The 27,758-nt window shown below is 43.5% G+C and overlaps 2 protein-coding genes across 8 annotated transcripts in view; one reads left to right on the top strand and one right to left on the bottom strand.

Moving 5' to 3' along the window:
- mark1 (MAP/microtubule affinity-regulating kinase 1) overlaps positions 1-24,952 on the top strand; it is a 78,597-nt gene extending 53,645 nt beyond the window's left edge. The window contains exons 7-18 of one of the 7 annotated variants that reach the window (XM_080450111.1): positions 2,890-2,946; positions 4,551-4,787; positions 5,595-5,714; positions 9,631-9,730; positions 10,135-10,247; positions 10,390-10,543; positions 12,864-13,048; positions 15,073-15,167; positions 16,470-16,676; positions 17,081-17,332; positions 21,111-21,155; positions 22,190-24,952. In XM_080450111.1, the coding sequence (XP_080306237.1) occupies positions 2,890-2,946; positions 4,551-4,787; positions 5,595-5,714; positions 9,631-9,730; positions 10,135-10,247; positions 10,390-10,543; positions 12,864-13,048; positions 15,073-15,167; positions 16,470-16,676; positions 17,081-17,332; positions 21,111-21,155; positions 22,190-22,541 (1,917 nt within the window). In that variant the 3' untranslated portion in view covers positions 22,542-24,952. Of the gene's footprint in view, positions 1-2,889; positions 2,947-4,550; positions 4,788-5,594; positions 5,715-9,630; positions 9,731-10,134; positions 10,248-10,389; positions 10,589-12,863; positions 13,049-15,072; positions 15,168-16,469; positions 16,677-17,080; positions 17,333-21,110; positions 21,156-22,189 lie in introns of all 7 variants that reach the window. The other 6 variants (XM_080450109.1, XM_080450112.1, XM_080450110.1 and 3 more) reach the window with 6 other exon arrangements.
- Positions 6,635-7,447, bottom strand: LOC308100929 (ubiquitin thioesterase OTUB1-like; the record flags this gene model as incomplete). The annotated part of the gene is made up of 1 exon (XM_080450133.1): positions 6,635-7,447. One exon carries the CDS (start codon positions 7,445-7,447, stop codon positions 6,635-6,637), a length of 813 nt encoding a protein of 270 aa, XP_080306259.1.
- Positions 24,953-27,758: the final 2,806 nt, after the last annotated feature.

The raw sequence follows: 27,758 nt of genomic DNA, 5'->3' as shown, positions 1-27,758 counted from the left end.
GTATCTCTATATTTCAATATATATTTTCATGAATTAATGCCCTACTTTGTCATATATAACACATGTCACACAAAAGTAGTGAAAATAGGCGATCTACAAGCTCCAAACATGAGCTTGTTGATCTGCTATTTTTTCGCTACTTTTGAAACATTTTGAAAGTGAAAGTGGTTAACGGTAGGGTAAGTGCTTTACTTTGGTTAAAATAAGTGTTAAATAGCTCTATATTCTGATAGTACTCATTGCTATAGAGTGTTTGTTCAGTAAAAGGAGTCTCCCATGTCTCTCCAGCTCTTTATTAAACACAAAATGTATTTTCAGTGCTCTCTCCTGATTGGCTTAAATGTTGTCACCTACCTGAAAATGTACATATATTCTGTTTACTAAAGAGCTGGAGAGACCCCTGTGACCGAACAAACGCTCTGGAGCAATGATTACTATCAGAATATAGTACTTTAACCTTTTTAACAAAAAAAAGAAAAGAAATATCACTTACCCTACCTTTAAGTGTGTCTGTGGATTTTTGTACATTTTGCACCAATTAAAAGTATTAACAAGAGCTTGTAATGTAATATCTACATTGGGTCACAGATATTTTTTTCCGCTACATTTCCTGAAAAGTAACAGCTTTGGACATTTTCACACCTGACAGCGACGATGCACGATGACAGTGTTAGATGACTCACAGGATGTGTGTTTGTGACACAGTGTGGGTAGTGAGGAGAACTGGAGCATAGATGGCTGAACGCGTAGGAGACTGTGTGTGTGTGTGTTGTGAGGACACTTTGCCTGGTCCTCACAAGAGAAATGGTGTAGAAAGCTGAAAATAGCTGATCTTCAAGCTCAGTGTCGCGCTGTGAGTTTGTAGATCTTCTCTTTTAGGCCTTAGGGGTTAGCTTTTAAAATGGCAAAAATAAATGGCTTTCGTTAAATCGCGTTAAATATGGACGTCCTCACAAATAGTTATACAAATGTGTGTGTCTGTGTATGTGTGTGTGTGTGTCTGTGTATATGTATGAGTGTGTGTGTGTGTGTGTGTGTGTGTCTGTGTCTATGTGTGTCTGTGTATATGTATGTATGTGTGTGTGTGTGTGGGGGGGGTATGAATGAAGGGATGTTGTGTGTTTGATTGATGGCCTTTTTTTGGGGCATACGTCTGTGAGATTTCCCTGCCATCTGTCATGGCAACCGCTTATTGAGTGCCGTCTAATTGGCCTGGATGGCATTTCAGGCTGAAAAGGCACAACTTCTTTTCACACACACACACACACACACACACACACACACACACACACACACACACACACACACACACACACACACACACACACACACACACACACACACACACACACACACACACACACACACACACACACACACACACACACAGTAAGAATGGAAGGTCATGAACCCCAGAGAACCTCATACTGGGGTTCTAGCCTCACATATATGAATGAAAACTATATAGTATCTGCTAGGGCTGGGCAATTAACTTCAAATGTATCGAAACCGACATTTAGAGCCAACAACTGACTTAATCTTGCTCATGGTTAATCCATTAATCGAGAAGCTTTTTTTTTTTTTTTTTTCCTTTACATTAACAATTCAACATGAAAAAAATCAGGTAGATTTTTTTATAATCGACTAAATCGATTATTCTGATTAACCCATTAAGACCTGAGGCGATTCTAAATCCTAACAGTTTTTTGGAAAAAAAAAAGTTTTAAGTTAAGATTTTTCAAAAATAGCAGATCTACAAGCTCATAGCGCAGCACTCGGTGCCGCGCTATGAGCTTGTATATCTGCTATTTTTGAATAGCCAAAGAAATCTAAAGAGACACAAATGCGTTCCAGGTCTTAATGGGTTAACCACTTAACCCTGTATTATACATCGTTGCACAGTTATAAGAGCAAAAATGGCCGACCTACAAGCTCAATGTGACACGTTGTGAGCTTGTTGATCGCTATTTTTGAAGTGGTCACACTAACAATAGAATACATGTTCAGAAGCATCTTCCATAAACCCTAATGGTCTTGGACATTTGATAAAAGCCAAGGTTAAAGCCTCATTCTGCAATTTCTTCACCTGGTTGGCAGTATGTAGAACAGAAAGAACATACGTTTTAGAACGATAATACCTAAACATCATGTCATGCCAACTCTTTAGCCCATTAAGACTTGAGGCGATTCTTAAAAAGATTCTAAAGTTTCAAAGTTTTTGAAAAAAATCTAGAGATTTTTCAAAAATAGCAGATCGGCACTCGGTGCCGCGCTATGAGCTTGTAGATCTGCTATTTTTGAATAGCCAAAGAAATCTAAAGTGACACAGATGCGTTCCAGGTCTTAATGGGTTAGGAAACAAAGTGCTAGTGTGGGAGGGGGGTCTCTTTTCTTGCTGTTTCACAAGCCTGGCTAACAAAACGTTTCAGTCATGAGATTTTATATTGTTTTATTCCATGTGTATGTTTACAGCAGTGGTTCTGAAACTTTTTCATGTCGAGGACCCCCAAATTGACACTTATTAACCCGCAGACCTCCATTTGAAAAGATATGCCAAGGACCCCCATAAGAGGAGATTTTTACGGCTCTAGCAGTGATTTTCAACCATATTAATTTCAAGGACCCCCAGTTTGACATGCATTAGGCTACGGACCCCCATTTAATGGCATTTCTATCTCTGGGACCCCAAATTCAATGCTTATTTAACTCTGAGAGTGTACAAGGGTCCATTTGGTTCCTAACTATCCACCATTTAGCTGGGGACCCCCTGGAACTCCCTCAAGGACCCCTGGGGGTACCCGGACCCCACTTTGAGAACCACTGGTTTACAGTATGTGTGTGTGTGTGTGTGTGTGTGTGTGTGTGTGTGTGTGTGTGTGTGTGTTTCAGATCGTGTCGGCGGTGCAGTACTGCCACCAGAGGAGGATCGTGCACAGGGATCTAAAAGTAAGACTCACTGCAGTGCAGAGTTTTAACTGTCTGTGGATCAATGTCTGCTTAGAAAAGCTGCTGTCACTGCTCTCCAGAGTATCGTCCACACACAGACCAACAACATCCCTGTTCAACTGGAAAAGCTTTTCTGGCTACCGATCCGTGTTCAGGGTCTGCTTTTCTACCGTGTCTATCTACAAGCACGCCGAAAATAGGATGATCTACAAGCTCACAAGCTTTTAGATCTCCCTATTTTCGGTGAGTGACACGTCATACAACAGAGCATTTTGTTCATCTTTACTTAGTCCTATGTTGTTGCATCGTTACCACAGGCTGAATACGCTAATCTGATCTGATCACCTGTGAATAACAGTGTGGAAAGTCAGTCCTAAAGATTAGATTTAATAACAGTGTGGACAGTCAGTCCTAAAGATCACATTTAATAACAGTGTGGACAGTCAGTCCTAAAGATTAGATTTAATAACAGTGTGGACAGTCAGTCCTAAAGATTAGATTTAATAACAGTGTGGAAAGTCAGTCCTAAAGATTAGATTTAATAACAGTGTGGACAGTCAGTCCTAAAGATTAGATTTAATAACAGTGTGGACAGTCAGTCCTAAAGATCAGATTTAATAACAGTGTGGACAGTCAGTCCTAAAGATCACATTTAATAACAGTGTGGACAGTCAGTCCTAAAGATCACATTTAATAACAGTGTGGACAGTCAGTCCTAAAGATCACATTTAATAACAGTGTGGACAGTCAGTCCTAAAGATCACATTTAATAACAGTGTGGACAGTCAGTCCTAAAGATTAGATTTAATAACAGTGTGGACAGTCAGTCCTAAAGATTAGATTTAATAACAGTGTGGACAGTCAGTCCTAAAGATTAGATTTAATAACAGTGTGGAAAGTCAGTCCTAAAGATTAGATTTAATAACGGTGTGGACAGTCAGTCCTAAAGATCAGATTTAATAACAGTGTGGACAGTCAGTCCTAAAGATCACATTTAATAACGGTGTGGACAGTCAGTCCTAAAGATCAGATTTAATAACAGTGTGGACAGTCAGTCCTAAAGATTAGATTTAATAACAGTGTGGACAGTCAGTCCTAAAGATCAGATTTAATAACAGTGTGGACAGTCAGTCCTAAAGATCAGATTTAATAACAGTGTGGACAGTCAGTCCTAAAGATTAGATTTAATAACAGTGTGGACAGTCAGTCCTAAAGATCACATTTAACGCATTCACTGCCAGGTATTTAATAATTAACTAATCCATCCAAAACTGCCAGCGTTTTTACCTTATTTTGACGATCCACAGAGACCCACGGAAGCCACGATGTGGACACGGAGGTAAACAAAAGCTGTCTGGGGTCCAGGGATAATTCATAGGTTGGCGAAGAGCGCCCTCTAGCGTAATAACTAAAAACAGAAATTACGTAGATCTGCATCAATGGCAGAAAATGTGTTAATAACGGTGTGGGCAGTCAGTTCTAAAGATCATAATATGAAAAAAAAAAATCTGATCTGCAGTCTGAACAAAGCCTGAGAACCCTGCTCCACGATCCTTTCTCCCGATTGGCTAATTCCTAGTCTTCTCTCTCCCTGACCGGTACAGGCGGAGAACCTCCTGCTCGACGCCGACATGAACATCAAGATCGCCGACTTTGGCTTCAGCAACGAGTTCACCATCGGCAGCAAGCTGGACACGTTCTGCGGCTCCCCGCCCTACGCCGCGCCCGAGCTCTTCCAGGGGAAGAAGTACGACGGGCCCGAGGTGGACGTGTGGAGCCTGGGCGTCATCCTCTACACGCTGGTCAGCGGGTCACTGCCCTTCGATGGACAGAACCTAAAGGTGAGGACATTGTTGGGCTTGTGTCTATGTGGGGGTCGTGGGACCTCAATACCAGGCCTGGAATTTAAAGGGATATTTCACTTTCAAAACAACTTTGGGTCATTTTATCGTCTACTCAGGCTTTTGGGAGCACCCCAGACAGTTTTTAAGTTGCTTGATTCAGTATTTAGATATTTGATATTCATTTTATCAGACACGCCCCCTGCCTATACCAACCCATTGTAACTTCAAACAACATTTTAACCATGATAGATTAATCGGAAACACCCGTCCTTGGTTCTGGTGACTGATATTGTCCTGACTGTGTTTTCTCAATTACTTCTTTCTTGTATTTGTAATATTGTTTTGGGAAAATGTAATTTTTTAAATACAATAAGAAAAAAAAAATCTACAAGCTCATAGCTGTTATGAGCTTGTAGATCTGCTATTTTTGAAAAATCGTAAAAATGTGTGCAAATCTTTGAATATATATATATTCTTTTAAAGTGAATATTTTTAACTCAAATCTTTGCTTCTGGGGGTCCCTGGAACAAAATATTTTGAGATGGGGGTCGTCGGCCAAATACATATAATTTTGGGGACCTTCACATGAAAATGTTTGAGCACCACTGATATAGAAACATACGTTTTTCAGAAAACTGTTGGGATTTAGAAGACATTCGTAGAATCGGGCTTCAGGTCTTAATGGGTTAAAGCTAAAAAGATGTGCATTTTGCAACGTTCAGAAATCAGAATTTAAAATGTTGGTTATTTCTACAGCGGCTGTAGTGCTATTTATCCCTGTGTGTGCTGTGCTGTGCTGTGTAGGAGCTGAGAGAGAGGGTCCTCCGGGGGAAGTATCGCATTCCTTTCTACATGTCCACAGACTGTGAAAACCTGCTCAAGAAGCTGCTGGTCCTCAACCCGGTCAAACGAGGCAGTTTAGAGGTAATCCCAAACATGCACGGCCTGTTGTAACGACGGTTTCTAGCCATCTATAAGAGTGTGTGTGTGTGTGTGTGTGTGTGTGTGCGTGTGTGCATGCGTGCATGTCCTGAACTAATCTCGCAATCTCTGGACCAATCGGCGCAAATCTTCTTGTGCACGCCGCCAGCAGGCCAACGTAGTAACCACCCCCACAAAATTGTATTAAATATGACCTTTTATACTTTTTAATTGTATTTTAAATGTAAATCTCTTTAATAAAACTCAATGAAACGCAGTGTAACAAAGGACAGTATCATCAAACAAAAAGCAAGAATATAACATTTACCACCACACGCACAAAAAGTACCACGCTAAAGGTATGGAGTCACTTTTTTCCTTTACCTTTTCTTATTTATTAACCATTTTGTGATGATTACCAGCTCACTAGTGTCCTTGTGGTTAGAGTGTCCATCCTGAGACTGGGAGGTCGGGGTTTAATCCCCGGCCGGGTCATACCATAGACTATAAAAATGGAACCCAGTGGTGCCTCCCTCTCCCTGCTTGGCACTCAGCATCAAGGGTTGGATTGGGGGGGGAAGTCCCTGTGACGTACTAGCATCATGTCTGGGGTACTGTATGTACTTCATCAAGCCTCACGCAACAGAAACAGGAGAAAGGCTCCTGCCCTGTGGGCCAACGGCTACTTATTATTTTGTGATGAAAAAAACTTGGAGGGATAAGGGAGCTGTGTCATACATTGTACATGAGTTTTTCCTCACTGTAATCGTCGTACACAGAGATCTACTCATCGTCATCATAGCAGTTTTTTTTACAACCTACTGTTGTCTACACTGGGGCCATGATGACATCTTGTACAAGTAACGGATAAACCGCAATGCCCCTCCCTCTATTGTAGACTCTACAATAGAGGCAGGTAGCCATTACTTGTACAAGATGTCATAATGGCCCGGTCTGTAGAGGAGGAAGACGCGCGGCTCGCTTCCCTCGGGGAAGACGTGGTGGTTGACCGTCCCGCCCTCGCCGCGGTCCATGTACTCCACCAGCACGGGCACGTCCAGCGCCTGGGCCAGGGCGATGATGTGGATGTGGTCGCTCTCCCGGTACATGGGCTCCACCTCCTGCTTGCAGAACTCCTCGACGGAGCGCCCTCCCTCGATGAAGTGCTGGAAGAAGCCGCGCTCCCGCTTGAGGTGGCTCGACGTGAGCAGGCGCAGGTACACCACCACGAAGTTGGACGCGCCCTGGTCGTTGAAGGCGCCCAGGAGCTCCCGGAGGGCTCCCGGCTGCTGCTGTTTCTCGCACAGCTCGATGGCGTCCATGTAATACTTGTGGAAGTCTTCGATGATGGACTCGTTGTAGCCCTGGTCGACCAGGTCCTGTTTGCTTTTGGCCGCCACGGCCTTTAACCGCTGGAGGTCGTCGGCGGGGCCGCTCAGCAGGGCCTCGAGATGCGCGAAGCCGAAGGCCCTGTAGAAGCAGTTCCCGTCGGGCCGCGTCTTCCGGATGTGGGAGTACTTCTTGTGCAGGTCCTGGATCTTGAGCTGGTAGACTGTGTCGTCCTGGGCGTACTCTCTCTGCAGCTCCGACAGCTCCAGCCTGTCCGACACCAAGGGTTTGTTGGTGGCGATGTCCTCCTTGATTCCGTCCTCTTGGGCGTTAATGGCCTCGTCGTACGCGAAGACGCTGAGCCCCTCCATCTCCACTTGCGATGATTCCTGCAGCTCCTCGGCCATCTTTAGATAATTCTATACTTACTGTTGTTCATACATGTACTTTCTGACTGACGTCACAGGCTGGCCACATGAAGTCCCAAATCCACATTGGAGCCACATAATTCCTATGTGGATCCTGAAGTCCACATGATTCGATTAGCTTTTTAAAATAATGTTTGGGATAGGGAAATGCCTGGCAATTGAGCACAGTTAAATCATTCAGGAATGAATAGTTTGAATGTTACATATCGCATATAAATCAGTTCAGTTGTCATGAACTCATTAATGATGACGTGAAAACGTTATCAGAACGCAAATGGGCGTGGTGATTCTCATGGAAGTCGATGGCGGTCGGCATGGGTTCTTGACACATCGCCTAAATATGGAGTCGCACGTCATAGACGTGTCATAGATGAAAGATGTCATAGAATGGGCTCATGAAGTCAGAGTTCTAAAAGGGAGCCACGCAGTGTTGCCAGATTCTGGGAGAGAAACAAGCAACCGGGTCTAGGAAAACAAGCCTAAAAGAAGGGTCACATGAGCACTTTAAACATGTACATCAGCTATTTGAAACTAGCAGATCTACAAGCTCACAGCGTGTCGTGATGCGACGCGGTGTGAGCTTGTAGATCTGCTAGTTTCAAATAAAATCTTGTGGGGAAATTATAATAAGCAGACCTGGCAACACTGGAGCCACGCGGTCCCTTTTGAATATGATGTGCTTGTTGGTTCCATGTGCAGTGTACAGTATAGAATAGAACCTGGGTTACACCATTTTACTTTTAACACTCAATAGTAATATTTCTCCAGCCATCATCAGAATTGATCATGCCATTGTTTGACTCTCGTTTGACCTCACGTGCTGCAAAGAATGGAAAACTACTTGGGGTGTAACGATACATTTTAACAACAGCGATATGATACATGGTTGACGATACGATACATGGACGATATTGGTTCATTCATGGCGATACGATTTAATGATTTAAAATTGATACAGTAACTATTTATCCCCAAAAAATCATGTGTGAAACGTGTGGATAGTGCAGGTTTTTTAAGGGAAAATTGTATTATTATGGATATAAATAAGTAAACACAGTGATTCTGTGGCAAATACCTGGACATTGTATTTGAACACACATGGACAAACCTGCACCTTGACTTGAACAAAGAGATTACACACATTTATCTATAAACCAAGTGTAGCTATATGTAATGGCAAAGTAATTAAACCCCTCTTTCTCTTTTTTCTTCTTAAAGGTTCTATGACATTCATTTTCACTATTTTATTTTTTTATGTTTTTTTGGGGGTTTTATGACCTCAATTACAAAAAAATCTGAACTTTGAACATTCAGTGGATTTTCTGGGGTCTGGGATTTTCTGAATAATTAGGCTGAAAAGTAATCTGAGCTTGGCCCTTCGGCAGTGAGGTCACAGCCGATTAATCCCGCCCACTCTCCTCCTCGCCCCTCCCCTCCCCTATCCTTTCCTTTGGGGGGGGGGGGGGGAGCCTTTTCATTGCAGTTGAAAAGGCTTTAGAAATGTGAGAGAAAAACACCTGCCATGGATCAATGGAGTGGACTTTTTTTGTTAAAACTTTCTATACACGTTTGAAGGACCATGACAAAGACTTTTAATGTGTGGTAAAACTGAACGTCATGAAACCTTTAAAATTGCTAAATACAACGCGCAGGTACTTATTATCGATAAAATTGATTCTTTGCATTGCAGAACCATTCAATACGATACAAAGCCAAACGATACGGTATTTAGCTGTTTGCATATCCATATAGTAGATTGTGAGAAAAAAGGAAAAAAATCGATGCAGTTACTATATCGTTACACCTCTAAAAACTACACATGCAGGACTGTATTTGTGTGGGTGTGTGTGTGTGTGTGCGCGCGAGTGTGTGTGTGTGTGTGTGTACAGTATGTGCGTGCACGCACCCACAGAGTTCTGTTAACCACTTCTATACTTTGTTTTACGACAAATAGCGAAAATAGCCAATCTACAAGCTCACAGTGATCCGTACCTTCTGTTTCATGCCTTCACCTTTCATGTCTTTTTACTCACTGCTGTTATCACATCAGTTTGCTACTATTGGTGATAATTATGCTCACCATTCACCAATCTATCCCTGAAGTATTATTTCTTGTGTCTATATTCCTAGCTTGTGTGTGGTTTTTTTTTCTGCCCCGTCAGCAAATCATGAAAGACCACTGGATGAACGTGGGCCACGACGAGGAGGACCTAAAACCCTACATCGAGCCTGAGACAGACTTCAATGATACCTCCAGAATAGGTGAGACAGGTTTCAGTGACACCTCCAGAATAGGTGAGACAGGTTTCAATGATAATCATCACTTTACATTTTCAAAAATCTCAAAAGTGCTACAGGGTTTAAAAACATTGGCATAAAACAGCATTGGCAAAAAACTACATAAGACCCTCTACCAGGGGTAAAAAGTAGATTAAAGAAACTAAGCAAAATCAAGGCATAGTCAAAAGATCTAAGGTTAAAACTAAGAAAACGCTTTGTTAAAAAAAACAAAACAGTTTTAAGTCAATTTTTTAAGCGTCAGTTGACTGTGGTGCACTCAAGTGGTCGGGGAGGGCATTCCACAGACGCGGGGCAACAGAGTAGAAGATGGGTCGGGCTCTATTCATTGTGCTGATCCAATCACATGTCTTGTCTTGTGTCCACAGAGCTCATGGTAACCATGGGCTTCCCGAAGGCTGAGATCACAGAGTCTCTGCTTGGTCAGAAGTACGATGAGGTCATGGCTACGTATCTGCTACTGGGAAGAAAAGCTCCAGAGGTCAGTATCTCAAGCAACACTTAAATGGAACTTGATGGCATTACCGTTAATGCATTTCGTTACTTCACTGCGCCTCGTCATCACATTCCTGTGTGTTTGTGTGTGTGTGTGTGTGCGCGCGTGTGCACGTTGCACGTTGCAGTTTGAAGGGAGCGAGCCCTTGCCTTCCAGCGGCCTCGGGCAGCGCCAGCGGCCCAACAGTGACATCAACAACAGCTCCAGCATCTCGCCGGCGCACCCCAAGGTGACGCGCAGCGTGTCGGCCAGCCAGAAGCAGCGGCGCTACAGTGATCATGGTGGGGATGATGATGGTGATGGTGGTGGTGTCGTAGAGAAGCCAAGTAAAGTAACCTCTCGTCCTTTCCCAGAGCTCTGAGAGTGCTGTTGAGGTGCTTGCAGCATTAGGGGGGAGTTGCCCCTCTCAAGTCAACCTGGAAGGAATAGGCTCTATGCACAGCAGCCATATTGGAAATAAATTGAGCCTCTTCCTACTTCCTTAACAGGTGTTACCAATTACACTAATTGAGGCTCTGTTCCATTCTGGTCAGACAGAGTCAGGGTGCTGATGTTGTGCATGTATTGGCTCACTGGAAATACCACGTGGGTCTCAAAGTGTGGTTGGACCCTCATGGTTCCAAATGGCCCCCTTATGTATGTGTAACTCTGAGAGTGTACAAACGGAACCAAATGGACCCTCATGGTTCCAAATGGCCCCCTTATGTATGTGTAACTCTGAGAGTGTACAAACGGAACCAAATGGACCCGTACGGGTCCATTTGGTTCCATTTGTACACTCTCAGAGTTATGGTGTCCTTGAAATTAAAAAGTTTGGGAACCACTGTGCTACACGAAATGGAACAGAGCCTTCATTAGTATCATTGGTAACCACCAACAACAATGTGATAAAAACCCAGATAAGAACAATAGCACATTTATTTAACCCAAACCTTAATTGTTATTCACTTGTCTATTTACATTAGGGCTGCAACTATCGGTAATTTTCTTAGAGATTCATCTATTGATTACTTATCAAGTAGTCGAGAATGTGAACAAGCAACATTTTATATTTTTGTATATCAACGTGAAAATAATTGAATAGTTTTGTGGTTGATTAACCAGGGACAAAAAGGTACACTTAATTTTTTCTCCACAAATCTATAATTTTTTATTATAATCAATTGAAAAAAATATATATATATATAATCTATTATATCGATTAGTCCGACTAACTGTTGCACCCCTAATTTACATTTAAAAAAGCAGTGGTCCATTCTCAGCACTGTACTAGTCCTCCTGTTGCAACTTCCTCCTATTTCATGTGAGCTCACTGTGTTTGGCGCCATCTGCTGGCTTGCTGCCTCCCTGCAGCTTCTTAAAGGACAGCACCCTCAAGCATGATGGGGGAATAATACTGAAGCCTGGCTTTGTACATGCTTGCCTTGTCCTTGTACCCTTTAGGAATGTTTGACAAACTGCCTTGTCCTCTACCCTTTAGGAGTGTTTGACAAACTCCTGCTGCATAGTGTCTCTAAACTAGTTTAGACATATTAATATATACTGACTTGTGAAATCTGGCTTGGACTGGAGTGGCTTGGCATGATGCATTTGTTTTATCAGGCTTACCAGGGACACTGTTAAAGGTACTGTAAGTGATAGATTTTTTGGTTATAATAAGTGTTAGAACAGCGCTATATTCTGATAGTAAACGTTGCTGTAGTGGTTGTTCAGTAACAATGATCTCCACGTCTCCCCAGCGCTTTAGTAAACAGACAATACATGGGTTCTCTCTCCTGATTGGTTTAAATTGGTGGTTTTCTGTTTAATAAAGAGCTGGAGACCCCAGTTACTGACGTTTCGACCCTGTCGGTCTTTTTCAAGTATGACCCCAGTTACTGAACAAATACTTGAGAGACAGGGAGACCCCTGTTACTGAACAAACAGGGAGACCCCTGTTACTGAACAAACAGGGAGACCCCTGTTACTGAACAAACAGGGAGACCCCAGTTACTGAACAAACAGGGAGACCCCAGTTACTGAACAAACAGGGAGACCCCTGTTACTGAACAAACAGGGAGACCCCTGTTACTGAACAAACAGGGAGACCCCAGTTACTGAACTGTATATCAATTATTACTGGGGGCAGCAGTGGCTCAGGGGTAGAGTGGCCGGATGGGAACCGCAAGGTTTGCAAGGTTCCCAGTTCGATCCCGGGCTCCCCCAGAGTTAGTGTCGAAGTGTCCTTGAGCAAGACGCTGAACCCCTAATTGCTCCCGATGAGCAGGTTGGTGCCTTGCATGGTTTCCTCTGCCATCGGTGTATGAATGTGTGTGAATGGGTGAATGTAAAGCGCTTTGGATAAAAGTGCTATATAAATGCACCATTCACCATTTACTATCAGAATATAAAGCTGTAACAAAGCACTTTGTTTTAACAAAAAAAATATCACTTACACCTTAACACCTTTAATTTCTTTGCAGTTTGTTTTCTAATCTCTCTCTCTCTCCACTGGGAACCCTGTAGTGTTGATGCGGTGACAATGTTGACATGGACGGTTACACGGTGTGCACCCGTGGTTTCAGCTTGTAATGTACCGCGTTTTTGCTATTCGTTTCGCAGTGGGTCCGTCCGTGCCGCCGACGGTGTCGTACTCGAAGCGCGGCCAGGCCCTGAGCGTGGAGAGCGACCACCGGGAGGAGTGGGAGGGAGCCCGTAGACTGGAGCTCAACACCTCAAAAGGAGACGTCCCCGCCTCACCGATAGGCGGCGTGCAGGAGAGGAAGAAAACCACCAGCACCGTGGGGGTGAGGAGGAGGAAGTGGAGGTGCACTTGGTTGCATCTCAAGTCTCTGAAATAGGCTCTATGCACAGGCAGCCATGTTGGAAAGAAATTGGGCCTCTTCCTTACTTCCTTCACAGGTGTTACCAATGATTCTAATGAAGGCTCTGTTCCATTTAGTGTAGCACAGTGGTTCTCAAACCTTTTAATTTCAAGGACCCCCATCCATAACTCTGAGAGAGTACAAATGGTTCCATTTGTACACTCTCAGTGTACAGTTACACACCCGTAAGGGGCCATTTGGAACCCCCTCAGGGAACCATGACCTGACCACACTTTGGAACAAAGCCTTCATTAGTATCATTGGTAACACCTGTGAAGGAAGTATGAATTTCTTTCCAATATGGCTGCTGTGCATAGAGCCCATTACGTCCACGTTTTCCCTCGCTTGCGTCCTTACCTTGCGTCTCTCCCACCGAGGATGCGTGGAGAGACGCAAGCAAATGATGCGAGGACAGAGGAAAGGAAGAAATATGTTGACGGAGAAGTGGCATGACGGTTCCTCTGAAGTGTCATATTAACCCATTAACTCTTTAACTGCCAGAGTAATAGTGCAATAGTGTCACCCAGTGCCAGCGAAAACGAGTGTTTTTAACCTACCTTTGAAAAATCATGCCATTCAGCTTGGAAAGCCTTCCTGGAAGTATACACTTCTGTGTACACTCACATAATGCGTCCTAATCCTCACTCCTAGCTCATAAGAGAACCTGGCATGACATGTCAAAATGGCGGTCAAACTTCCAGTTCAAGTGAGGATATAGAGGAGTGAGGAAATATCAAGCCAGAGATCTGCGATGCAGCGGAAACCATGCATGTGAGGAGAGAGAGAGGAAACAAGACAATCTGTGTTGTCCTTTTCCTCTGAAGTGACATGTGATTGAAGAAATGTCTGTTTCTGATTATGGCGGTACAGGACCTGTTGCTGCCTTGTATTCACAGGGACACAAATATTACGCCCCTTTCATGAAACCTCATATGTCCATAACTGTTACCTTTCAGGATTCAAATTCAACAAAAGTAAAAGCGTCAAAAGACGCGCCGCGTTTCGAGTACTTTTCTGCTACTTTTGACGCTTTTGTGTGACGCTGTAGTATGATCAAGTACGGCGTTAATTTACGAAAAAACATAACATGTTTGAATATGGAGATAAGAGGTTTCTGCCCGACAGCACCGATATCAAATAGCATGCAATAATGCCCACTTCTCTGCCACCTTGTTCAATTTAGTCAAATGTTGTGCCGGAGTCATTCACATCATTGCCATTCTGCTGAAAGTCTTCCACGAAGGCTGCACTCATGTAGGCTCTGTGCAGTGGTGGAAAAAGTACTCACATTGTTTATTTAAGTAAAAGTATCAATACGTAATGCAGAAATACTCTGTTACGCGTAAAAGTCCGGAATTCAAAATTTACTTGAGTAAAAGTACAAAAGCATTGTGGTATCAAAATGTTCTTAAAGTACCAAAAGTAAAAGTACATTAAGCAGAATGTCCCGTTTCACAAGTTTTCAAATGTATAAAAATTCTTTTGAAAATAGCAGATCTGCAAGCTCACAATGTGAGCAGGCGTACCTGTTTTCTGGTTCCTGTTCAGTTCAGCAGCGGCAGATTTAAACCGGAAACACACACGTGTGTGTCATAAAAAGAAAAATCATTTAAAAAAGTGAAAGTATAGCTGATGTACAGATCTGCTATTTTGAGACTTATTTTGAAAGTATAAGTTCTGAGAACACAACCAGAATAAACACAGCCCACTTAGGTCTTGTTGTGAAAAAGAGCCTCTAGGTCCCCAGAGATCTCTCCTCCTCACCACTCTGAGCACAAAGAAGAGATTTGGGCCGACCTTGAAAATGGCCGACCCAGAACAACTTCCAGTTCACATGAGGAGTGAGCAAATATCAAAACGGGAGGCTTGAGATGTACCCTCCATAAACACACACACCGTTTAGAACTCAGTGATGTTATGTTAATCAGTGCTCTCCATCTCTCAAGCAGACGAATGGATCGATGACTCGTAGGAACACGTATGTGTGTGAGCGAACCTCCACCGAACGCTACTCTGCTATTCCCAATGGAAAAGACAGCAGGTAAATGCACACATTCACACATCTAGCAGTGTCCTTTAATCCAGTAGATAAGTAGCTAAAGGTAGGGTAAGTGATTTTCTTTTTAACCAAAAACCTATCACTTACCCTACCCTAGCCAAAGGGCCTTTTTTCGATGTGGCAAATTTGGTCTATAGTTTTATAAGTTTTTCTAAAATATTGTCTATATATACATACATACATTCATGAAACCACCTGCTGACATTTGTCAGCTCATTGAGCTGACAAATGTTGGGCACATACATATTTTATTTGAGGTTTGGCACTATTGAAATTGATGAAGATTAAGGCATTCTGACATATACGCAAGCTTTGGTCCCATAAGTCATGCCTCCGAGCAGACGTGAGAAAGCCTGCGTCCAAATTCACAGATTTTTTTTTAATGAATCAGACACCTAACGTAGGAATTTTCATAAATGCCGGTACGTTCAAAATATGGGCATAAACTGCTTAGTGAATCGGGCCCAATATGCACTATATCATAATGTCTAGTCTCCTACAGACCCTTCCACAATGCACCACTATGTGATGTCCATTTCCAATAAGTCTGGCGCACGGCTCTGTTTGGAAGCAAACAATGAATCACGTTGTCATATCGCTTAATGCAATACAGGATGAATTTAGCGTCGTCGTCTGTAACTTTTGCTGTTGTGGGCTATTTGTTTTTTATATTGCCAGCACGTCTCATAATGACATTTATTGGTTCAGTCGGTACACATAAAATCAAACTGGGTTAAGCTTGTACACAAGACCAGTTCACCCAACTCTAGGTCTACAAGCTCAGAACACGTTTCATTGCATACAGTTAGATGTGTTATTTTTGACAAATTTTGAAAGTTTTCTCCTATAAAGGCATGCCCAAAATAGGGACGCCATGTTGAATGAAAGTGGTTAAGTATACTGTAAAGGGCCATTCACACTGGACACTATAACAAAAAATAGCAGATATACAAGCTCATAGAGCTATGAGCTTGTAGATCTGCTATTTTTTGAAAAATGTTGAACATTTGTGCAAACCTTTGAACATTTGTAACTCAAATCTTTGCTTCTGGGGGTCCCTGGAACAAAATATTTGAGATGGGAGTCCGTGGCCAAATACATATACATTTTGGGGGTCCTTGACATGAAAAATGTTGAGAACCACTGCTTTAGGCGTACAAAATCCGACAGTAAGTGTGTAGGATTGTCTTGGGATTGTGTGAGTGCTATCTTTTCATGTTCACCTGTTTTGTCCTTCCCTCTGTCTGCCTGTCTGTCTGTCTGTCTGTCTGTCTGTCTGTCCAGTTTAACGGAGGTGTCTGATAGCACTACATCCACTGCACTGACCTGTCTGTCTGTCTGTCTGTCCAGTTTAACGGAGGTGTCTGGTAGCACCACATCTACTGCACTGACCTCTACGCGCCCCCGCCATACCAAGTCCATGTCGGCATCAGGGCATCCCTCCAAGAGCACACTGCCCCCCATAGATGACAACACAGAGCTCAAATCCAGGTACGGAACAGCCTAGCGACAGTGGTGGAAAAAGTACTGACATTTTTTACAGTATCAATACTGCGATATAGAAATACTCTTGTTACAAGTAAAAGTCCGGAATTCAAAATGTACTTGAGTAAAAGTACAAAAGCATTAGCATCAAAATGTACTTAAAGTACCAAAAGTAAAAGTACTCATTATGCAGAATGTCCCATTTCAAGTTTTCAAATGTAGAAAATGTTGAAAATAGCCGATCTACAAGCTCACAATGCGTAGTGTAGCGTGGCACTCGGTGCTATGAGGTTGTAGATTTGCTATTTTTTAATAGCCAAAGTGTAAAATAATGCTTTTTAGCTCAAATAAAAAAATGACACAGATGCGTTCCAAGTCTTAATGGGTTAATGTTCTTCCCTGTTTCTCAGCTCGTCTCCGCGAGGTCCGTCTACGTCTCCGTCGGCGCACAGCATCAGCACGCCGGAGAAGAACCGCTTCCCCCGCGGGACCACCAGTCGGAGCACTTTCCACGGGGCGCAGCTCCGAGACCGCCGCAGTGCCACGTACAACGGGCCTCCCGCCTCGCCCACGCTGTCCCACGATACAGGGGCTCTGGCCCAGCAGCGCAGGGGCACCTCCACCGGTATCATCAGCAAGATCACCTCCAAGTTTGTGCGCAGGTCAGTGGAGTGGAGCTGTCCTCCTGGCCAACTCGTGGTCTATTCTAGACCAGGGGTGGGCAACTTTGATGATGGAGAGGGTCACTATATTTCCACACTCACTCCATGGGGCCACGGGCAGACACGTCTTATCTCCATATGTTGACTTTTTTCGTAAATTAATGCCGTACTTCGCCATTCTATGTCACACAAATTTTTGCTATTTTTGAATTGGAATCCTGAATTATTTGTTGCTATTTTTTAATTAGAATCCTGAAAAGTAAAAATGTTATTTAATTTCAAATGCATATAGTTATACCTATGTTAACTTCATGAACTTAAATACAAATACATTGGACATAAAAAAGACAATATAATTTTAATTCTAGTCATTAAGCTACTAATATAGATAGTAATTAAAGCGGGTCATGTTTGCATGTTTGGAATTGTAACAGCTGAAATCAATAATATATCAGTGTTCCGATATTAACCTGCGGGACGCATTAAGTGAAGGCGGGGGCCGCATGTGGCCCCCGCCTTCACTTAATGTGTTTCCTGTGCACTCTGCACACACACTGTCACTATACACACGTGTCCATGAGGACACACTCGTTATGACACAGATGGTGTGTACCAAGTCCGTGGTTTGGTTGTCCCTCCAAAGTACTGGTTCTCAAATGTCAAGGACCCCCGTATTGATATGTATTTGCCCACTGACCCCCATCTGGAAAAAAAAATTGCCAGGGACCCCCAGAAGAAGAGATGTGTGTAAAATAGAACATTTTTAAAAATGTAAATTATTCAAAAAAGTAAAGACTTTAAAAATGCTCAAAAATAGCAATGTACAAGCTCGCACAGTGAGCTTGTATGTCTGCTATTTTTGAATACTCAACGTATAAAGCATTTTGCTGGGGACCCCCTGGAACCCCCCCAAAGACCCCTGGGGGTCCCCGGACTCCACTTTCAGAACCACTGCCTTAAAGTACTATGACACTTTGGTAGAGATTTGGGTTGTGCGGTTACATTGCTGTGATGTGTCACTCAAAATAATGGTCAGAACTTCTTAAGTATATCTTCCCTAGTCTCCAGTGACCAAAATATTTTCCCCATTAATGTACATTACACGGTGAAACGGCTCTCACAGTCACTCTTTTAGCACAATTTCTAGCTACTATTAAAGATATCTCACTAATATTTGGAGTTCATGGCAAGGTAAAAATCACACCCAGTGTGAAGAGAGTGGTGCCTTTGAATTAGTGTAACTGGTTGCATCCTTGTGTTGCAATCAGCTGCAGCTGTTGAGGCCGTGCTCAAACGGACGGACGGACGGACTCACACACACGGTCAAGTGTAGGAGTGGCTGGCACCACTCAAAAACACAGCCCAAACCTCTACCATAGTGTCAATGTGACATAAACCGATGACCTAACAGTACAGTAGACCCATGTACCACAGCCTCTGCCACTAGAAGGCCACTAGGGGGCAGAGGCCTCCAGAACTGCTGAGAACTAAGCCGTCGCAGTGAATTCTGGGTATTGTAGGTCAGACATAAAAGCAACATAATTCAGAATTGCACTGAAAACAAACATATTTTTACAGTGGGATATTCTTTTAAGGAATTCAATGTGTTCTCTGCGTGCCGTATTGTTATTCTTTAGAAGAGTTTAACACACACCACTGTAAATGATTCAATCTGCTTTGTGGATGATGATGAGTTTACTTCTGAGACTGTTCAGGTAATAGATTCAGCCATTAATGATGGGGCCATTCTTGTTATTGAACTGAGCAATGTAAAGTCATTGTGCTGCAGCCAAGGACAGCATTACTGTCCCTCCCACTCTGTCTCTCTCTGTCTGTTTGAAACGCATTCTCCACTGGCTCTGTTTCCACTGACTCACACTAACCCAGTCAATCCGGGAACGCATACCGTGTCATTTTAGATTTTTCGCTATAACCATTATTTTATACTTTGGGTTATTAAAAAATAGCAGCTCTATAAGCTGCCGCGCTCCGAGCTTGTAGATCTGCTATTTTCTGTTAAAATCGTGAACATTTGTGCAAATCTTTGAATATATATGTTTTTTAAAGCGAACATTTTTAACTCAAATCTTTGCTGGGATGTCTTCCTAACAGTTTGTTGCTGTAATATCCGTGGTTCTCAAACGTCAAGGACCCCCAAAATGATATGTATTTGTCTGCGGACCTCTATCTCAAAATATGTTGTTCCAGGGACACCCAGAAGCAAAGATTTGAGTTAAAAATGTACATATTATATTCAAAGATTTGCCAAAAAAATCATGATTTAAAAAAAAATTGCCCAAATAAATCTAAAATGACACGGGCGCGTTCCCGGATCTTAATGGGTTAACAACTGCTACTCTTTGCACCCGCCGTGCCCCAGCAGCAGTCGGATAAAGACTTCTGTTATTCATAACATAGTCAGTTCTTTGTGTCACACTCATGCCATCCGGTAGAACAGTGGTTCTCTCAAATATTTTCATGTCATGGACCCCCAAATGATCCCTCCCCCCATTACAGATTTGGTGGTATTCAAATTTTTCAAAAAGTATTCAAAATTGTCAATATAATGTCTTTAAAGCTGATCTATAAGCTCACATCGCGTGGCGTCACGATGCGTTGTGAGCTTGTAGATCGGCTATTTTTTATTTAACCAAACCAGAGTATAAAATAGGGCTAAAGAAGTTCAACTAGTTTTGATGCAATATTAACACGTTTTGCTGGAGACCCCCTGGAACCTCCTCAAGGACCCATGGGGGGGGGGGGTCACTGTGAGAACCACTGCGGTTAGAAGCAGCTGACAGTGATTCTTCCTCTGCTTCTCTCCCTCCCTGCATAGAGCTCTGTCTTTCAGGTCAACTCAGAGGTAGGACATCACAATAGCTTGCTGCACCTGACTGCCCCCCCGTCCCCCCTGTCCGAGACCTCTCTGTGCCCACCATGGCCAAGTCTTGCCCTTTAACCCCCTTACGTACTTGCCCCATTTTACACCCCCCTGTCTACTGACACCCTGGGTGTGTGCAGTGTGTTTCCCCTGTCTCGCCACCACTCCCCCTCTCAAGCTAAACCAGAGTTGGAAACCCCCCCGTACCCCCACCCACCCAAACCGCCAAGCTTGTCCTGTTCTCGCCACTAAAGCCGGGTTGTTGTCCTTCCTCTCCATTACTCTCTCCCCTCCTCTCTCACCCTCAGGGCGTCCTAAAGGGATCGAGCTAATTTCGGGGGGCTCTTGTGTGAAAGGCCGTTTCGGGACGGGGAGCGAGTGACACGCCTTAGCAATTCATCGACGAGAGACGGGCGATTTATTTGGGACGTGCGGAGAAGTTGAGGGGCGGTGAGGCAAGCGTGAAATTCCCACGCTCGTTTCGTGCACACGCCCGCGGGCGGCAAGAGCTGGATTGTGGTCAGCTTTTTGTCCCCCGCTACGTGCAAGGAGGACAAAACAACAACAATGAACGCGGTGCGATCCCCGCTGAGCCAAGCGATAACGCCCGCGTCACTCGCTCCCCGTGAGAACGGCCTTAAGATTTGACATAACCCCCCTCCCCTTTCCGTTCCTCTCAGACCAGTGGAGGATTAAGGAAAGGTGGCAAAGAGAAGGGGAATCGTTGTGCACTGACTGACCCCCCCCCCCCCCTCCCTGACACCCAAGGAGTGTGGATTCTTTCCTGGCATGATGCCTGTTTGACCACCCCTCGCTGTGTCCTGGTCATGATGATGGGGGGGGGGGGGTGGAGATGTTTTTGGTTTCGTGGGTGTAACGGTGTATTCCTGGTTTCAGGGTGCCTAGTGAGGGAGAGGCCAGTGCCAGGACAGAAACTCCAAGGTGAGAACTTTTTTTTTCAACCGAGATGAGCGTTCACTGAGTAACCTGTAATTATTCCTAAACAATTAGCTTAATGTGCAACATTGTTTTCTCACTCAACAGTAAACAAACCAACACACAGTAAAAGTGCATATGGGTATCTGCACATTTCTAAAGTGACAATTGAATGACCTTTAAGACATTTTTAATACCAAATTGGCCAAAATGTCAAACATTACGTAAGAAAGGAAATAGCCTCACAACACCTCGCAGTGCGAGGCGTTTATCTGTGGAACCGGGTCAAGCTAAATGTAATGACTACAATTCCAGGTGCTTGTCGGGGCTGGGGGTCCCCAGTTCAAATTATGATTATTTTGTGGGATCGCGGCCTGACAAGTTTGGGAGCCCTCGCTGTAACCAACTTGCACCTCCCTCCAGTGGTGTAAAGTAACTAAGTACATTTACTCAAGTACTGTACTTAAGTACAATTTTGAGGTACTTTTACTTTACTGGAGTATTTCCAATACTTGTCTATACTTTTACTTTTACTCCACTACATCTCAGAGCCAAATATTGTACTTTTACTCCACTACAATTATTTGAAAACTAGTTACTAGTTACTTTGCAAATATAAATTATTACATTATAAAACATACATTAACCTATTTTATACCTAGGCTATTTGAAAATAGCCGATCTACAAGCTTGTAGATCTGCTATTTTCAAACATGTTAGTACTTTTACTTTTGGTACTTTAAGTACATTTTGATACCAATACTTTTGTACTTTACTCAAGTAGATTTTGAATTCCTGACTTTCACTTGTAACAGAGTACTTCTACATTGCAGTATTGCTACTTTTACTTAAGTAAAACATTTAAGTACTTTTTCCACCACTGCCTCCCTCAACATCTCTCTCTTTCCCCTCTTTCTTTCTACCTATCCTCTCTCTATCTATCTTTTTCTCTCTGTATCTCCCTCTTTCTTCCCCCCCCCCCCCTCCCCCCTGGCCTCTCTCTCTCTCTCTCCCCCCCCCCCCCCCCCCAACCTTCCCAGGAGCGCGTCGGGCGACGCCAAGGACGACGGCAACGGCGGCCGCGACTCCAAGCCCCGCTCGCTGCGCTTCACCTGGAGCATGAAGACCACGTCGTCCATGGAGCCCTCGGAGATGATGCGGGAGATCCGCAAGGTCCTGGACGCCAACAGCTGCGACTACGAGCAGCGCGAACGCTTCTTGCTCTTCTGCGTGCACGGCGACGCGCGCGCGGACAACCTGGTCCAGTGGGAGATGGAGGTGTGCAAGCTGCCCCGCCTCTCGCTCAACGGCGTGCGCTTCAAGAGGATATCGGGCACGTCCATCGCCTTTAAGAATATTGCCTGCAAAATTGCCAATGAGCTCAAACTGTGACGGCGGATGGAAGGGAGAGCCTCTTGCGGGTGAAGCTCTGGTCTCGGGGGTTTCGTGACATCGAACCGGGTTTTAGTGTTTTTGACTGCCTTGCGAGGCAGAGGAGATTCAGCAACCGGATAAAGGACCTCAACCGAGCAAAATCAGGGTTGGAAACTGGGGCTGGTATAGCGTGCAATACTGGCCATGAATGTACTGTACTGGACAGGGTAGTGTGGACACGACTGGAGAGATAGTTAACGTTACTGCTATAGGTTTAAACCTCTAAAACGGCGGAGAGATAGCAAAAAAACCAACTTGACCCCCCATCTTCTCTTTATCTTCCGTCCAAACCCTCTCTCTCTCTCTCTCTCTCATGCTTCTTCGCATGGTGGCGTCGCGGACTCAATATAGCCGATCTATAAGCTCACAACGGGTTGTGGGGCTTATAGATCGGCTATCTTAGGTCAGAGGCTGTCGTACATCGGAGCATAAATTAGGCTGATCTCTCTCACTCTCTCGCTCTCAGCCTGTCTCCGTCTCCCTCTCTTTCCCCCTCTCTCTCTCTCTTGCCCCCCTCTCTCTCTCTCTCTCCCTCTCTTGCCCCCCTCTCTCTCTCTCCCTCTCCCCCCCTCTCTCTCTCTCTCTCCCCCCCCCCTCTCTCTCTCTCTCTCCCCCCCCTCTCTCTCTCTCATTAAGCGCTGCTCGTTGGCATAAAGACTCATTCATGTAACACAATGCAGTATGCAACTGGAAAGATCATCATCCCGGCAATAAGGTTTTTGCATCTCTTTTTAATACCAGACCTACTCTCTCCTCCTCTCGCTGAAATATCTCATTAAAGAAATAACTGAAAGCTAAACTAAAAAATAGCCCGCTTTTCCACCTGTGTTAAGTCCATATATAGATCAGGCTGGATCTCATAACTAGAGCTGTGTAAAAAAGTTAAAAAAGAAATCCAACAAAAAAAGAAAAGAATTGTACTGTATGCATTAACATCTGCAGGTACTGTATTGTATATTGGTTTTGAGTTGTGTACAGAATTTTATTGTCAATACTGTGTCTTTATTTTTTCTTCAGATTCAACGTTTTTTTTTTTTTTTTCCTAATATAATTGATGTCTCTTAGAACATTATCCTTTTGCTCTGTGAGTTTTCTTCTTTTTTTTAATTCCTTTTTTCTTTTCTTTTTTAAGAGTCACCATATGAAAATAGTGTTTTGAATTTTTATTTAAGGAGCACTAAATTATTTTGTGGAACATCGAGGGATGTGTTCAAACTTCCCTTTTTGCCTTCCCCCCCCCCCCCCGTCATATTGCTCTTGTTTTATTCGCCTAAAGAAAAGAAAGAAGATTAAAAAAAGAAAAACCCACACTAAGTTGCACCATGTAGACCTGAGTAGTAAGTTCAGTTAAAACTGAAAATATGTTCACTTTATTTTTTTTATTTTTTTCCCTCGCAGCAGCGGGTCCGGGGATATGGAGACCCTGCTGCCGTTGCACAAAGTTTCCAGAGCGATGTGTATGAACATGAGAGAGCGCACACACACACACAAACATTCTTTCATGTTAGTTTCAAAGGTTCGAAATGACATTAAAAGCTGGGTTTAAATTGGAAACCTATAAGTGTGTCCTGTGTTTGAAAATATCTGACCTGCGAGCAATTAGCAATTAGCTGACTCACAAGCTCACAAAGCGTCGCGGACACGACGCTTTGTGAGCTTGTAGGTCGGTTAATTGCTGTGCGCTCGACACCATCATACGACGGAGCGTAAATTAGGCTTAAAGGACCATTCCACCCATTTTCAACCTTATCTTCATATAATTCGTCCTCACTAATGCTCATTGTAAGACGCCACCATTTCTGTCTTATTCAGCTTGTGTCTCAGAGGAGGGCTGTGGTGCGTACAGTTCAGAAACTCGCCTACCAGTGACATCATCGGCAGGCAGGTTTGGTTCATTTCAAACAAGATTTCAACCCTCTTCTTTTTTTCTTCTATTAATGCAAGAGCAATGTCTTCTGTTTCTATTCTCTCGCATCAATAAAAATCTCATTATGAGCATTGGAGAGGACCAGTTGTATGAAGATGATGTTGAAAATTGCCGAAGCGGTCCTTTTTAGAGAGAGAGGACAGGACTCGAACCAACACGCCCGGCAGTGCAGCAAGTCGTCGGGAAAGACACAGCTTGTGTTCCAGACCGAGGCTTTCCACAGAAACTAATGTAGTCCTGGCAATGGTGTGAGTGTGCAGGTACTTGTATATCTCCTCGCTTGTTGGTGTTCCTTCTTATTTTTCTGTTTTTTTATTTTTTTTCTTTTCAGTTTTTTAGCTGATTTTATTGTATTTATTCCATTACATTGTAATGTGCTGCTTTGTAGAATTGAGGCGTGCACTTTGTTGGAGAAAAATAAAAAGGATTTTATTTGTTTGTATTTATTAGATTTTTATTTCTATGCTGTCCGAATGCATTATTTACCCAGCTAAGTTAAAAGCTGCACTCCGTGACTTTCATGTCCTCAAACCCGGGTCCCTTGCGTCCACTGTTGAGCTAATACAGAAAGCCTGTTTGGGCAGAGGATATTTTGCGTTTTGAGCTTCACGCAGTACCTCATGTCAACCAGTAGTGGTCCTACCCACATGACCCAAATGTCTCAAAACTACAACCACCACAGTTGTCTTAGTTATATTTCATTAACATAATTTATTCTACCATACAGATTGATTCAAATGGCTTATTTATTATTGATATATATTTTCAAGGCGCTCAGGTGGCGCAGTGGTAAAGTAGCTGCCCACCACCGCGGAGGCTGGGGGTTCGAATCCACCGCAGCATCCGGCTTTGTGGAGCGTCTATACGAACACAATTGGAGTGTTGGGAGTTCTGGGAAGGGAAGCCGGGCGGGGAGGGTGAATATGTCACTACACACGTACTCCTACGGGCTGGGGCGGCACCTGTCTGCAGGGAGTGGGGGGCGGGAGGAGTAGTCCTCACGGTGGGGGCTCCTCACCGGCATGTATTTGCCGGTGATCTCCATCTCAAAATGCTTTGTTCCAGGGACCCCCAGAAGCAAACATTTGAGTTAAAAATGTTCGCTATAAAAAATGTATTATTCAAAGATTTGCACACATTTTCACGATTAAAAAAAAATTGCCAAAATATGAAATAACGGTTAAGGTGGTTAATACTGTATTTGCTTTGAGGTTTTGGGCTTGGTATATTGCAGTGACTCTTTGGCATGCTTCACAGCCAGTGGTGGGAAGTAACTAAGTGCATTTACTCAAGTACTGTACTTACTCCAAGTACAACTTTGAAGTACTTTACTTGAGTATGTCTATTTGAGGCAAGATGAGAGGTAACAGCCATCCTAACACGATGCAATGGTGTAAGCCTTTATTCAGTCTAAATAGCATGGAATTAGTAAATCACTTTCCCCCCAAAGATGACACAATTACATTTTGCATTACACATGTTAGTCAAAGTCAACGGTTGTCCTCGGTTAGTATCTCCGTTTCACTTAATTCTCTTAAGTTGTGTGAAAATATTTCCAAACACGTCCCCAAAAGTTTGTATTTTCCTTACGTTATGAAAAACACAGTGTTAATTTGTAACGTTTTCAATACTTTTAAATGTTGTAAAAACCATTGACAATAGAAATGTAAGTTGCAAGGATACAGGTAGACCCTCACGTTTCTGTTGGTATATTTTTCCAAACTTACAAACATAATTTCAAAACCGTAGCAATCGCCTTTAACAGATATCGAACTGTGTCTGGTCCCTCTTAGACTTACAAAATCTTCATTTACAAATCATTTATAGCTTACAAGTGGAAAGACAGAAAAATGTAAACATTTCATTTTGGCAGATTTCCTGATCTAAACATGTTAATAAATAGATTAAAAAGTACCTTTTTGTTTATTATCTTCCCTTGAGAAATATAATGAGACCGCAAATGTATAAACAGTGTTAAATCACAAAAAGAAAAAACTACTGGCCAATGCTATATTTAATGGATCAATTCAGTGGTTCTCAACCTTTTTCTGGACCAGGGCCCACTTGAGAATCTCGAAGGTGCCCGCGGCCCACCCAGCTGACCGCTTAACGCAGCAGCAGAAAGGCTGCCGTTTTAAGTGGTCAGACGGGTGGGCCGCGTGCGCTTTCAGAGCATGTTTATTTGAATCAGTCAGCCAATAGGCTCTATGCAGCCAGGTGTTACAGATGATACTAATGAAGGCTCTGTTCCATTCAGGTCAAACAGAGTCAGGGTGCTGATGTTGTGCATGTTGGCTCACTGGAAACACTCTGCTACACCAGTGGGTCTCAAAGTGTGGTCCAGGGACCCTCGTGGTTCCTTGAGGGGGTTCCAAATGGCCCCCTTACGGATGTGTAACTCTGAGAGTGTACCACAACATTTGGTTCCATTTGTACACTCAGAGTTATGGGGATCCTTGAAATTAAAAAGTTTGAGAACTACACGAAATGGAACAGAGCCTTCATTAGTGTCATTGGTAACACCTGTGAAAGAAGTAAGGAAGAGGCCCAATTTCCTTCCAATATGGCTGCTGTGCATAAGCCTATTGCATTTTGGAGTGTTTTGCCAATTATTTCGGAGGGGGGGGGGGCACTTGCAATATCCTCACGGCCCACCAGTGGGGCCCCGGCCCATAGGTTGAGAGTCGCTGGATTAATTAACATGGACGTGTCGTGTGTTGCATTCATCAGGATGGGACGGCCTGCCTGGAGGCCTTGGTCATGCAAGTAGAAACATCTGACCGCCAGAAACAGGGTCTAATCCTAACTTGAGAGCCACACATTTGTACTGGGTTTTCACATCAATCATGCATCGATATCACTGGAAAATGTTTGAGAAACGTAATGGGAGGTAAATTAACGCCTGTGGTTCTCAGGTTAGGATTCAACCCAAGTCCCTTTCACTCCCCTTTTTGCACAAACGGCAACTTCTACCGTTATGCTTTGACATCCAATTTAAAGGACCACTTCAGCCATTTTAAACCTTATCGTTCTCATTACAAGATGCCACCGTTTCTGTCTACTCACTCTGTGTCTCAGAGGAAAGCTGTGGACAGTTCAGAAACCTGCCTGCTAATAACATCATCGGAAGGCAGGGTTGGTCATTGTTTTTTTGTTTTTTTGTATTAACCCATTAAGACTGGGAACGCATAGGCTATTGTGTCATTTTAGATTTTTAGCTACTATAACCATTATTTTATACTTAAGGC

Source organism: Gymnoscopelus braueri (assembly GCF_963280865.1).
Source record: "Gymnoscopelus braueri genome assembly, chromosome: 14".
Classification (NCBI taxonomy): Eukaryota; Metazoa; Chordata; class Actinopteri; order Myctophiformes; family Myctophidae; genus Gymnoscopelus; species Gymnoscopelus braueri.
This window is presented reverse-complemented; position numbering and strand designations above follow the sequence as displayed.